The sequence below is a fragment of the Penaeus monodon genome, chromosome 39 (genome assembly GCF_015228065.2).
Source record: "Penaeus monodon isolate SGIC_2016 chromosome 39, NSTDA_Pmon_1, whole genome shotgun sequence".
NCBI lineage: Eukaryota > Metazoa > Arthropoda > Malacostraca > Decapoda > Penaeidae > Penaeus > Penaeus monodon.
This window is the reverse complement of record NC_051424.1, coordinates 13,332,375-13,350,469: the sequence shown is the minus strand read 5'-3', so window position 1 is coordinate 13,350,469 and position 18,095 is coordinate 13,332,375. Positions and strand designations below refer to the sequence as shown.

At 25.0% G+C, this 18,095-nt stretch overlaps 1 protein-coding gene across 1 annotated transcript in view; it reads right to left on the bottom strand.

Moving 5' to 3' along the window:
- LOC119597473 (spermatogenesis-associated protein 20-like) overlaps positions 1-17,025 on the bottom strand; it is a 45,258-nt gene extending 28,233 nt beyond the window's left edge. The window contains exon 1 of the mRNA XM_037947049.1: positions 16,795-17,025. Coding sequence (XP_037802977.1) covers positions 16,795-16,813 — 19 coding nt within the window. The 5' untranslated portion in view covers positions 16,814-17,025. The remainder of the gene's footprint in view (positions 1-16,794) is intronic.
- Positions 17,026-18,095: the final 1,070 nt, after the last annotated feature.

The window sequence follows — 18,095 nt, the reverse complement described above, 5'->3', positions numbered from 1 at the left end:
AGCACAGGCGTGAGTGGCACAGAAAGTAGGACAGACATGGTGCGGGTAGGCTAAAGGATAAGTCCGATATGCGAAGCTTAGCCCCGCCCGGGGTATGCCCTAGGGGAGCCCGGCCTGTGTCGACTAATGCCGACTCGCTCACGTGTGTCAGCTGGTGCTGACTCGGCTGAACCTAGTCCTTACCCGCCGTGGTGCCCAGCCACAGCAGTAACCTCCAGGCGACAGTTGCAACTTCTCGCGCCTGGGCGGGGCGCGAACCGCCGACCCCTCGGATGAGAGGCCGACACGTTACCACTGTACTAGCCCGGAGGCTTGCGGATAGGCGTGATCGTAGAGGACTTGGTAGCGATGGCTGGGCGTTAAAAGAGGCGGGGAGGCACTTCGCGTGGATCGGCAACAGGCGTCGGCGAGGACCGAGGTGGTAGGCGAATATGCTTCGGCGTTGTGAGGTTCTTGAACACCGCTGCCATCAGATGTAACCGACACGTGAGGTGGGAGCACCACTTCGCCAGATGTAAGCGAGTGGCCACCGCAAGCCACCAGAATAAGAGTGACACGAGAGATTAGGAGCACCGCGTCACCAGATGTGAGCGAGACGAGAGATGGACTTGGGTGGGTCAGTGAAAAGGGGCTTAGCTTGCTGGTTTATTCTTGAAGACAGATATGAGACCCCTGTGTCCCCGGGTGGAGGACTAGGTGGTGGAGCTAGACCCTGTGTGGCTTGGGCTGTCTGCTGTGTCTCTCCCTGACTTACGGACGTGTCCTTTTATGCGGCGGTTCCCTTCGAGGACGGATGTTTGTTCCTGTGCGAAAAGAGAAAGCCGGGCTGCATCTGCGTCCTGCCCAAGGCGAAGGCAGCTACTTGGACGGAGGTGTGAAGTGTACATCCGGTCTTGTAATGTATTGTTGACATATATATATATATATATATATATATATATATATATATATATATATATATACATATAATATAAATATACATATAACATATACATATACATATACATTATACATATACTTATACATATACATATACATATACATATACATATACACATACACATACATATACATATACATATACATATACATGTCTGACATGTTCATGTCTGAGCCGCCGTGGTCACAGCATGATACTTAATTATAGTTTTCATGTTGTGATGCTCTTGGAGTGAGTACGTGGTAGGGTACCCAGTTCCTTTCCACGGAGAGTGCCGGTGTTACCTTTTTAGGTAATCATTCTCTCTATTTTATCCGGGATTGGGACCAGCACTGACTTGGGCTAGCTTGGCCACGCAGTGGCTTGGTAGGCAATCGAGGTGAAGTTCCTTGCCTAAGGGAACAACGCGTCGGCCGGTGACTCGAACCCTCGAACTCAGATTGCCGTCGTGACAGTGTTGAGTTCGACGCTCTAACTATTCGGCCACCGTGGCCTTGACGATCATGGGCTTTCCCATGATTTTCTTGGCAAATTTAGAGCGGTGGTTTGCCATTGCCTTCCGCCCTCTTTTTTTTTTTTTTTTTTTTTTTTTTTTATAGAGTCACCATCTCTATTTACCCGGCACTGCTTGGGCTGCTTGGCCCCCAGTGGGTAGGTAGGCATCGAGGTGAGTTCTTGCCCAAGGGAAACAACGCCCGGCCGGTGCCTCGAACCTCAAACTCAGATTGCTGTCCGTGACAGTCTTGAGTCCGTCTATTGCCACCGTGGGCCCACCGCGGCCTATATACTAACATATGTACTTATAATCCTTTTATATTTTATATATTATATATCTAATATATATACAATATATAATATATTATATATATATATTATATATATATATATATTACTATATAAATATATCATCGTAATTGTATAATTATTATATATATATAATATAATATATATATATATATAATATATTATATGATTGTATAAAATATATATGATTATTCCTATATTCATAATATCGCGTCTATCTTATAATCTATCTAGTATATTATACTATATATATTATATACTTATAATTATGTATGTACTAATAATTATAATAATATATATGTATATATTATGAATATATATCTGTATATAATTTCTGTATATATATGTATATCATTATGATAGATCATGTAGATACTTATGATATCTAATATTTATATACTCTGATACTATGATGGTATTATAATTAATCTCTCTGTATTACTTCTGCTCTCTCTATGGGATATAATTAATGATCTATATATGTTTACTAATCTATGCTCATTATATGTAGATCATTCTGACTATATATATGTAGATAATATGAATCCTATCTGTCTATAATTTATGATATATATATGTATATAGATTACTGATATATATATGTTATAATCTATTATATATGTTTGTCTATATTTGTATATCTATGTATATATAGTTATGATATATATGTATACTTTGATATATATTGTATCTTTATGATATATATAGTGTATACTTATGATATATATATGTATCATAATTATGCTATATATATGTATCTATTACATGCTATTACTGGCTATACTTTCTGATATATTATGTAATCTTCTTATAAGATCTGTATATAACTATACATATAGTGTATATAGCTATGTTATATATATATAGCTAGATAGTACGCTATATTAATATATATATATGTATAGATTATAATATATATTATGTATATATATATACATTATTATATTATATATATATATATCTCTAGATATATATATACTAATATACACCCTAGATATACATACGTACATAATATATATATATATATAATTATATATATATCTATATATATGATAATATTATAGAGAGAGAGAGAGAGAGATAGGAGAAGAGAGAGTATAGAGAAGAGAGATACGAGGAGATCGAGAGCAGATAGAGACAGATTATATATTATACTGTATCTTATATTATATATCTATATATATATTACTATATATATTAATTATATATATATACTTTATATATTATCTATATAATATTTATATATATATATTATATATATATTATATATCTATATTATATCCATCATATATCCATATAGGTATGATGTATGATATGTCTTATATATATATATATATATATATAATATATATATCGATATATATTATAATATCTACATAGATTCTTCTTATATATTCGTAATATTACATCTATAAATATTTATATATATACTATCCTATATATATATATTATATATTTATTTATTATTATATAATATATATTACATTATATATTGTACTGTATATTATAATGTTATATTATGCTACATATATGTATATCTACGTCCATTAATCTATCTATTTATCTTATAGTATATCATATATCTATCTCTATCATACATATGTCTATAAGATCTCTATATATATATATGTATATATATTCATAATGTCTATTATCATATATATCTCTATCATCTCTACATAATTTATCTAATATTGATAACACGTCTATGTATATATATATTACTATCTTCTATATATGTATACTATGTATGCTCTCTTTCTGTATCTAATATGCTCCTATCTGTATCGTCTCTCATTTATATATGTATATACTTATATAATATATATGTATTCCGTATAATATCTATAGTTTACTTATAATTAATCTGTAATATAATTATGATCTATATATGTTATTCATTCTCTATAATGTTTCTAATTATAATCTTATATCTAGTATCTCCATTATCCTTCTACTCGGCTGTCTCATCTCTATACATTCTCTATATTATATATTACTATCTCGATTATCATATACACTAATATTTATATTGTATTATTGATAATATATATATCCACCATAAGTAGAACACACACTCGACTACATACTCTCTCAGATATCTAATCTATATATATCTATATATATATCTATATCGATACTATATATATATCTATATATCTATGTCTAAATACATACGTATAGCGCCACACCCATAATATAGATATATATATAATATATATGATCTATTCGATCATATATATTATATTATATATATATAACACTACACCACACACACACACCCGCTACTATTATCTATATATATAATATTATATATATGATATATATATAATATAATATATCTATATATATCTCTATAATATATCTATTAAATAATGTGTGTGTGTGTGTAATATATGTATACTACTAATACCTATATATATATATATATATAATTATTTATATATATTATATAGAGAGAGAGAGAGACACAGAGAGAAGAGAGAGAGAGAGACACAGAGAGCAGCGAGCGAGAGAGACGAATTATAGATATCTATTATATATATATATATATATTATTCTATATATAAGACAAGTTATCTATATATATATATCTGCTTATAATATTATATATATATTATCTCATATATATCTATTATATATTAATACTATATATATATATCTACTATATATACATCTATTTACACTATATTACATATGTACTGTTGTTGGATGTATATATATATATATAGATATATAATATAATTGTAATATATATATTACATGATACATACATACATACATACATCCCTACATTAACATACCTCCAACCTTATCGTATAATATATATATATACATATAGTATATATATAAGATATATACATATATTATATTATGACTACCTAACTACCTACCTACTAATATGTATAATTATTTTAAAATTGAATATACATAACACATAATATAAAATATTTATAATATTCATACTTAATTTAACTCCATAATTATTATATTCTGTTCAGGAATTGTGTCCTGTTAGTCGTTTTCACGGAGTGCAGACAAAGGGGATTAACTTATGAGCCGCGCAGGAAATAGTCGTGTCGGTGTTTTTTTTTTTTTTTTTTTTTTTTTTTTTTTTTTTTTTTTTTTTTTTTTTTTTTTTTTTTTTAACATCCTGGTCCCATTCTGACCCTTATTCTTATGCACTGCATCTCACTGAAGAAGCCCATGATCTAGATATGGGCAAAACCACGAATATGAGTGAACAGGTAATAGCACAGATATGTGCTTTGAAGAAATCTGATCTGGAAATAGAAAAGAACACAATTGCACACTCACACAAAAGTCCCTTGACGCCTAAAAGAAAAAAAGTGTGTGGTTATCATCATGAACATCCATGAGTCTACTCAATGATCAAGATCAAACCAAATACTTCTTCCGTTCTGTCTGAACCGTCAATCAGTGCACTGCCGATCTCTGCTGGTATTGCTGAGCTCCGTTAACAAAAACAAAACAGCTGCAAATATCAATTTAGTCTGCAATTTGAAATGTTTGCAGATCAGATTTCTTCAAAGCAAATATCTGTGCTATCACCAATTCACTCAAATCAAAGATTTATATATATGCATATGCATATACATATACATATACATACACACACACGACACACACCAACACACCACATCTATTATATATATCTATTTATAAATATATGTTATAATACATATCATATCATTTATATCTACTCTATCTATCGATCTGTCGGCTTTCTATCTTCTATCTATCTATTCTATATATCATATATCTTCATATTATATTATATATATATCGTATATAGAAATATATATATATATATATATATAGATATAGACATAATATGTATTATATATATTTATATATAGATATATTATATATATACATTTTATATATACATATATATATAAATATATTTATATATATCTACATTGATATATATAGACTATTAGAATTTATATATTTATATAATATATATTAATAATATAGATACTAGATAAATATATATATAATATATATAACATTAATATATATATATATTATTATATCATATATATATATATACATTGTATATTCTATATATATATATATATATCTATATATCATATCTATCTCTTAACAGTTAATATATCTCTCTATATATCTATATCTTTATATCGTGTTAATATCTTATATACCTTTATATATATGTACTTCTTTTCTTATATATTATATATATATCTATCTATCTATATATAATATATATATTATACATTTCTATATTCTATATATAATTATATATGTAATAGATAATATCTAATATATCATACTGTTATATATGTATACATTTAGCTATTATATATATATATATCTATCATATATTAATATATTATATATATGACATTTATATATATATATATATTATATATATATATATATATATATAATAATATATTATATCTAATTCACATTTATATAGTTATATTATATATATATATATAATAACAACCCTCCTGACCGACTCGAACCTAGGTCACTCCTGGTATGAAACCGGAGGCCGTGCTAAACCAACCATGCCACACGACCCACAACAGGAGTGTGCAACTATGATCTTACTAGCTCCATAGACATTACCTGTCTACTCTACTTTAGTCCTGACAGCGAAGTTTTAAACGCTCACTCCCCGTGGGCCACTCGTGGAAATTGGATTTAGCTTCAAATCCTAATCAGATGTCCTGAGATTTTTATGAAAGATGGAATAAAAAATGCAAGGCCGCATTATATCTGATAAATAACAACCCTCCCTGACAGGACTCGAACCTAGTCCTCCGGTATGAACCCGAGGCCAGTGCAAACAACCCATGCCCACGACCCACTAAAAGTAGTGTGCCACTAGGCTCTACTACTCCATAGACATTACTTTCCTACCATCCTTGAGTAATGACGCGAGTTTTTACGCTCATCCCCGTGCACCGTGGAAACTTGATTTAGCATTCAAATCCTAAGTCGATGTCCTGGTTTTTTATTAAAATGGAGCTAATGCCATGCCCGCATTGTATCGTACATAACAACCCTCCTGACCAGGACTCGAACTAGGTCACTCCGGGTATGAAACCTTCGCCCTGCTACACCAACCATAGCCACACGCCCACTAGAAAGGATGGTGCAACTAGGATCTTAACTATCTCCATAGACATTCCCTGTCTACTCATAACTTGGTAATGACGCGAAGTTGTACGCTCACTCCTAGTCCCCTGGGCACTCGGTGGAATTGTTTAACATTCAAATCCTAGTCATATGTCCTGAGGTATATTTTATGAAGATGGAATAATGCAATGCCGCATTGATATCGATAAGCAGCCCTCCGTGACCAGTACTCGACCTATGTCACCTCCGGGTATGAAACCGAGGCCAGTGCTAAACCAACCATGCAACACGCCCACTAAAGGAGTGTGCAACTAGCTCTTACTAGCTCCATAGACATTACCTTTCTACTGCATAATTGAGTATGACGCGAGTTTACGCTCCGTCCCGTGTGCCTCGGTGAATGGATTAGTCCAATTCAATCCTAGTCGATGTCCCTGAGGTATATTTTAATTAAGATGGAATATCATGCGCATTGATATCGATAAATAACAAACCCTCCCTGACCAGGACTCGAACCTGAGTCACTCCGGGTATGAACCTGAGGCCAGTGCTAAACAAACCATGGCCACACTACCCACTAAAAGGAGGTGCAACTAGGATCTGCTAGCTCCATAGACATTACCTGCTCTCATCTTGAGTATGACAGCGAAGTTTACGCTCCCTCCCCGTGGGCCCTCGTGGAAAACTTATTTAGCAATTTCAATCCTAAGTCGATGTCCTGAGGTATATTTTATGAAGTATGGATATTGCAATGCTGCCTTATATCGATAATAACCACCCTCACTGACCGGACTCGAACCTAGGTAACTCCGGGTATATATATATATATATATATTATCATATATATATTATATATATATCTATTATTTATATATTACAAACACTTTATATATTATATCTATATAGATATATATAGTATATTATCTTATTATATATATATATTCTCATATACACCCCACTTTAGATGTAATCTAATATTGTGCTATATATTTCTCTTGTATAATATATAGTATTATATCCTATATATTCTATATCTATAGATAATACACATTTATAGTATATATATATCTAGTTAATATTATAATCTTATATATATAGCCTACATCTTATAATTCTATATCTATACATATATAAATTTATCTCATCTATATGTCCACCATTTACATATAACATTTATCTATTTCTATATATTATTATATATATATTATTATATATATATATATATATATATATTTCATTTATATATATGATACGTTATATATTCTATATACTTTATAATATAGATACTTTATATATATATAGAGATATATATCATATATCTACATTTCGATTAGCTATTTATATATATATTATCACATTAATATATATATATATATATATATATAATATATATATATACATTTATCTATAGATAACTATAAATCTACATATTATCTATATATATATATCTATATATATATTATTTATTATATGTATATCTCTATAATTAATATATAAATCTAATATCTATATATATATTAACATTGATAGATATATATCTATAAATGATCCTTTCTAGAGATATATCTATATATAAATATAACATTTATATCTATCTCTATATCTAAATATTACATTTATATATATATATATTAAATAATACTTTATATCATATACTATATACATTTAGATGTTATATGTATATATATATAGAGAGATAGATATATATATATATATATACATTTTATATATATAATTATAATATTATAAGACATTATATTATCTATATATAATATATATAATAATATACTTTAATATATAATATATTATATATAGTATAATACTATCTGCATTTATATATCTATATATATTAATAAATCAATCGATCATCTATATATCTAGTATCTATTATATACTACATTTCTACTCTCTAATTATATATTATATATCTACTACTCTTTATCTATCTACATTTATATATTATCTATATCTCTCTTCCCCATTACTATATCATATCCATATCTATATAATGTAATATATACTATATACAATTTATATATATATATCTTATATATACATTTATATAGATAATATATATTTCTATATATCGTTATATTATATCGATATATATATATAGATACAAAAACTTTATCTGTATCTAATAAGATATATATATGTAGATCACTATATCTATCTCTATAATATATCTATTTATAGATATATACAGTTTATTATCTATAGGAACATTCATATATATATCTAACACATTTATTTATATATATATAATATATATCATATATAGTATATGGATATATATATATATATTATATATATATATAGATATACCTAATTTATAGGTATATATATATCTCTATATATATATATAATATCTATATATACATTTCATATATTCTAAATACATTTGTATATTATTATACATATAATATATACTATATTATATTATTATACTTTATATAGTATTACATATAACATGTATATATTGTATCTTATATATAGTATATTATCTATATCTACTACTCTCCATTATATATACCATATAGATTTACTTATCATCTCTATACATTTCATATCTATATAGCTCACTATATATATATAATCTCTATCTATATATTATGATATATATACATTTATATATATATATATACTTATATCTATATAACCATTTATATATCTCGCTATAATATATTTAAATATATACTCTACTAGATATCTATCTAAGATCATTTCTAGCATATACTATATATATTATTTCATATCTATAGCTGTTATATCTATATCTATAAGTATACATTTATATATCTATATATATAATCCTTATAAATGTATATTTTATATATCTATATTCTATTATTATATAGATCGATCTTTCTCTCTATCTCTAATATCTCTCTATTTATATCTCTATATATATATATCCTTTTCTATATCTCGCTCCTATACTAGATAATATATATCTCTATATCTAATCATATCTAATATCTATACCCTTGATATGTTATATGTCATAAACTTACTATATATATATAAATTTTTATATCTCTTATCTATCTATACCTAATCTATATCCCATTATATGTACTCTGTATATATCTCTATCTCTATCTATATATATATCTTAAATATCTATCTATATAGTAATTCTATATATCTATATATATTCCGCCCATTTATAGTATATATTATCATCTCTAGATATATCTCTATATAAATATATCTACTCATATATCTCTATATCTCATGTCCCCGTTTCTATGTTCCTATCTCTCTCTATATTTATTCTATCTCATATCTATATCTATAGATATTTCGGTTTATAAATCTAATCTATATCCATTATATATGTCTCTTTTAATTGTACTGTATTCTCATTATTATCTTCTCACACATTTATCTCTCTATTCTATATACTCTCTCTCCTCTCCTATTTATAATTACACCTTTAATAATCTAGATCCATTTATCTATATATATATTAACATGATATATATATATATATATATAGATCTCATATATATAATACCCATTTTATATATAATATATTTATATCCACATTTATATATCGTATCTATTATCTCTATATCTATATATTATCTATTATATAGTAGCATTTATATAATATAGCAATATATTACATTTTTTTTATATAAATATATTACGTTAGATATATTTATATAGTACTTTTATATATAATCTATATAATTTTATATATATAGATATTTACATATTATACATGGATATATATATATACATTTATATTATGATATTCATATAATCTCTATATATAATATCCATATCCTATAATAATATGACTTTATTATATATACTATATATACATTTTCTTATAGATAATAATATATTAGCATATATATATACTATAATATATATACTTTATATATATATAATCTAGATCTATATATATTATATATATATATATTCATTTTAGTATATATTACATTTAATATATATATCATCTAGATGTATATATAGTTATTATTTATATAGCATTTATCTATTATGATATATATATCTATATCTATAAATATATCTCTCTACATTATTATTATAAATCTCTACATATTATATAGGTTTATATATATCCATTTCCTATAAATATATATATACTCTCATATATCTATATATATATATATTATATATATCTCTATCTCTCTATCTCTAATACACTACACCCACGTTTATATTACTATGCTATATATATATATATATATCCATATATATATATCTTCGTTTATCTATCTATATCCATTTTAATTGTATAGAATCTATATATCTATATCATAATAATAAATTTATATATATACATCATCTAACCTTTATACTGTCTATATATATATATATAATACTATTCTATATCTATATATATGTTATATTGATTATATAGCTATATATACTCCATTTTTATACTACCTTTTATATACAAAATTATATATATATATTAATTTATATAATATATTATAGTTATATCTATATAGTATCTTTTATATATATATCTATACATTATATATATAGTATACGTTTATATATATATACATTTTATATATTATATATATTATTAGGTATTATATAATATATAATATATATACTTTTATATATATATATACAACATATATATATATATATAATATATATCTAAATAGTATCTTATATCACATTTATATCTTATTATATATAAACTACATTTCATATATATATATATATATGTCTTATCTATATCTTCTATATATATTACATTTATATATATATAATATATATACAAATTTATATATATATATATCTACACATTTATATAGTGATTACGACATTTATATATTACTATATAATATTCTTATATAGAATACATTTATATTATATATATATATATATCTACTAGTCCATTTATATATTATATATATATATATTGTATCTATCATCTTTAGTATAATAGATATGCTCTTATATATAATATATTATTATATCTATATTAATATATACATTTAATATATATATACATTTATAATATTTCTATATCATATCTATATAATATATATATATAGATATATAAATGTATATATAGATATTATATATGTAAACGATATATCACCTGTATACTATCTATATAGATAAATGTCATATATATATATATATCTATCATTCCCTAGATAATATTCTATCTAGCTTTATATCCCCTATCTATTTTCTATATATCCTCGACACATTGTATATATATATCTGCTATTATATTACTGATATCTATGATCCTCTATCTCCATTTATATATCTATATATCTATATCTTATATATCTATCTATTTATTCTATCATCTATCTCTATTTATAATATATATATATCATATTTCTATCTGTAGTCTACTCTATTTTCTCATCATCTCTATATCTTTCTACATCTATACTTTCTATATCATCTCTCTACCTTTATCTCTATCATCTCTCTACTATTATCTCTCTATATATATCTATACTATTTGCATATATATATATATTATTTATCATCTAGTATATCTTTCTAATATATCTCTTCTATATATTTTATATATATTATATATCTATCTTTATATATCTATCTATATATTTCTCTCTATCTATTTATACTATTCTCTATTTTATATATCTCTCTATACTTTATCTATATATCTCTATCTATCTATTTACGATATATATATTATCTGTATATTATCTATATCTCTTTCTCTCGATATCTAGATTTCTCTCTATATACTATCACTTATCTCTCGTATCTACATTATCTATATATATATACATTTATATATATATACGCTTTCTATATATATCTATATATCTTCTAATTATGTATTATATCTATATTATATTATATACTAGCCCTTTTATGTATATCTGTAGATATGTCTATATGATATATATATATATATATATCTATTATCTCTCAGATATGTATATCTAATATATATACCCATTTATTGTTATATATGGTAATATACTTCATATCTCTCTCTATCTATATTATATATATATATATCCCGATATATATATATTATACCCTTTATCTTATATATTAGATATATATATATTATATAGATATACTTAGCTGTATCTATATATATATATATATATATTATTATATCACCCATTTATCTGTCCGCTATTTATATCTATATCTCTATATATATATATATATATACTCTATCTATCCTATATCATTATATATCTATATTAGTATATATATCTGATCTATATTATCCCTTCATATGTTATCTATATCTGTCTTGTATCTATACTATATCTCTGCGATCTATCCCTTTATAATATATACCTATACTCTTATTATATATATATATCTATATATATCTTAATATATCTTTAACTATAATACACATATTATATTAGATATATATATATTCTCATATATATTCTATATATCTTTTATCTATCTATACTCAATATCTACATTTCTATTCTATCATATCTCATATAATATATATATCTATATAAGTATATACATTTATATTCTATATATGTATATACCATTTATATATATCTATATAAATATACGCACAGTTTCGATATACTGTATATAATAATATATATATATTATATATCTATATACTACCTTATCTCTATATATATATATATATATATATAATTATCTCTACATTTATATATATATAATATATATAGATATATCATTAAATATATATTATAGCTAGAAGATATAAATATATACATTTATATATTTATATATATAGATATATATATATATATATATAAATTTATATATATATCTATAATTATATACTATAGATATATCTTTATCTATATATAGTCTCTATACATTTATATATATCTATATATCATATTTATATATCTATATATGTTTCTATATACATTTATATATATATATATATATATCTATATATATATATATATATTATATATATATTATTTTATATATATTACATTTACCTATATATATATTATATATAATATATATATATATATATATATATATATATATTTATATCTACACATTTATAATATAATATTCTTTTATTATATATATATCCATTTTATCTCTCTACTATATACCTTTATAATATCTATAAAATACAATCTCTATATATCTATATATCTGTACCCCCACATACTGTCCTATCTTTATATATAATATATAAAATACATTTATCAATATTAATATATATACATTTATATATATATTATATATCTATATACATCATTTATATATAGATATATTATCACTATTTATATATTCGATATTTATCTATCATATAATAATATATAGTATATATATATATCTATATATATATACATTTATTTTGATATATATAGATATAGACCATGTATATATCATGTATATCATATATAATATATACATATATATATGATATGTATACATTTACATATTATATATATATATATCATATATACTGTATATATAGTATCTCTTATACCTTTATATAGATATATATATATATATAGACTCTACTATCATATATAAGATTATCTAGACATTTCATATAACTACATATGTTTATTCTATATATATTTATATATATCTATCTATATCTCTATATCTATAATCTACATTTTATATCTATCTCTCTGTTTATATAATCTATATCTCTATTATATATATAGATATATATCTCTCATCTATAATATATATATATCATATTATATATCCGTTATATATTATATATATATATAATCTATATCTATATAATAGATTATCTATTAGTCTTTTTTTCTATATTAGTACCATATCTATACTTATATCTACTGTATCTATCACTCAATGTAATATTAGATAAATTTATCTAGATATTATTCTCTATATGTCTTATATATATACTCTATACTCATCTATTATATCATCTCTATCTACATCCCATGTGTGTCTATATCATCTATCAATAGTGTGTATATACTCATAATATTCTCGATGTGTATATATCTCTAATTCTATATTTATTATATATATATATATATCTATATTATATATATATATATAAATGTATATTCGTATTTATATATCTTCTATTTTCTTATCATGAATCCATTTATCTATATCTCTCTCTCTCTCTTCTATATTCTCTCTCTACTCAGCACATTTCTATATAAATATAGCTCTCTATTATGTCTATGTATAGATATCATATATTTACTATATCATATGGCCTTTCTATATATCTATATAACATTTATATATTATATCTATATATCACGTTTATATAGCTATATATCTCTAATATATCGATATAACACTTCATATATATCTAATATATACATTTATCATCTATTATCTACTATATATATATAATATATATATATGATATGATAAACTATCTATATATAGTATATATATATATATATTTGTATATAGATACTATATAATATAAACATATATATATATATAAAATGTAACTCTATCTATCTATGATCTATATATATATATATGATTATATATATATTACATTATATACCTGTATATATAATATGATGTATATATTATATATGTATATCGTATATATATATATATATATATATCTATTATATATTATATATATATAACCCATTTCATATATAAAAATCTATATCCATTTTATATCTATTATCTCCATTTATCTATATAATATATCTCTCTATAGTCTCATAGAGATCCCTTTATATATATTATCCATATTACCTTTCTATATATATTTTGATCTATATAATATAATACTATATAGATATATATAATTTATATAATATATTATACTATATTCTATATACTATTATATACTACATCCACATTTCATATCTATCTCTATACATTTATCTATATATATCTCATATACTTTATTCTATATCTCTATTATATTATATATATATCTCTCTATACACATTTATATATTATATTTGTATTATATATATATATATATAGCTTTATATATAAGTATATATATATAGAATACTGATATATATATTTACCTGTCTCTCTATATCTAATCTCATGTAAAATATCTATATCTATCTCTATCTCTCTAGTATACTATCTATCGCACTGTATATATGATATCGATCATATAATTTATATCTTAATATCAATTTATGTCTCGTCTACTATCTATATCTTCTCTATACTATCTCTCTCTATCTCCTTTCATTATCTCTATATCTTATCTACTATATGATCTCATCCTCCTCATGTTTATATATATTCTATGAAATGTCTAATATCTATACTATATATATATGATATATATATATATATACTGTTATATTCTCTATAAATGTCTACTATATAATATTCTATCTAATGATGTCTCATAGATCTGTAATCCTCTCTATATTCTATATCGTCTCTCTATATCTATCCTATATGATATATATACACTTTATATATCTATAGATACTATGTTTACTATATATCTCTAAAAAACCTGTATCTATCTCTATATCCTATATATGTATATTCTCTCTATCTATATATCCGTTCTATATCTATCTCTTCATTCTATCTCTATATCTTCTATCTCTCTCAATCTCATCTCTCTCATTTCCATCTCTCTATCATATCCTCATATCTCATCGTATCTATATATGTATCTCTCTATATATCTATCTCTATCTCTCTCTGTGATAGTGTGTTGTGTGTGTGGTGGGTGTGTGTGTGTGTAGTTATCTCATCTACTGTATCTCTCCCTCTCATGTCTATCTCCATCTCTCCTATATTCCATCTCTATACTTATCCTAATCCGATACTGTGTATGTTATATTGTGTGTGTGTGTCTGTGTGGGGTGTGGGTGTGTGTGTGTGTGTGTGTGTGTGTGTTTGTTGTGTGTGTGTGTGTGTGTAGTAGCGTGTGGTTTTTTCATAAACATATGCTACAGATTTCTGAAGAAAATGACTTGACTTACCATTCCAAGATGTCAACATCTTGTTATCCAAATGTGGTTTTGGCCTTTTTTGTCGTATATCATACAATATTTTGCAAGACTTTGTAAGTGCAGCTTTACATTCCTCTTCACTTAGACCAAACTCCTCTCCTGTCTCTTCAATACTACAGTGTTCAATAAGAACATTTTGATTCTTCAATTCATCATGAGGATCCTGTTAACAATAAAACATTCAAATATCTAGTTCAATAATCATTTCAAACAGAACTGTTATACACTGTAATTCTTCTCATTTGAACAGAAATCTAAAACAATTATCTTCTTAATGGTGAGAAATTTCTTCACCAAAATGAACAGAAACCTTTTCTTAATTACCCTTGTGGATTCTAACATATTGTTGTTTCTAAAAAAATACTTTATATAATGATATCTATATATATAGTATATATATATATATAGTATATATATATATACTATATATTATATATATTATAAAGTCGCCTGAGCCCTTGCATGCTGATGTGATGATATCGTACAGATATGTATATATATACTATATATATAATAAATTATATATGATTAATATTATATATATATTCGTATCTATATTCTTTATGATATATTTATATATTATATATATTACATATTATATATACATATTATATATATATAATACTTTATATATATATATATTTATATATTAATATCCGTATGTATCCTCACCATCCTCATCAAGGGCTAACGCAGATGGGTGCATGCCGCATTCCCCCTTTGCTTCCGCACTAGGATCCCTCGAGGTGGGCGTCTCCCGGCAGGCACACGGCCCCTCTCTAATGTCCTCGCGACGGTCTCGTCGAGCTGCCCATGCCATGATCTCCTGGGTCATCCCACAAGCCTCCTCCTCACAGCTTGTCTCACAGAGAACAACGCGATGGCAGGGTGTCCACAGGGAAACGAGCTAAGTGCCCCTATTAGCCTGAGTTGGTGATCCCGGATATGCAAGTAACAGTCCCCATTCCAGTCTCACGTTGTAACCGCCGGTGGACACGTGGTCCTTCCAACTTGGTACCCCATATCTCGGTGAAGAGACTTTTGTACAAAGGCATCAATTACGGACATCCAAGACCTGTATAGTGGCAAGGTTTCGCTTCTATAGAGCAAAACTGGTATATCAAGCCTTGAGACGGTAGCTTGGTCCTCTTCTGCATAGGTTACCGCACATTTCGAAATGCTCTTGTTTTGTATCGAGTTCGTGCTCCTGTGGCAGACAATCCATCTAGCTTCTTGGTCATGACAGCCAGAGATATGGAATACACTACCAG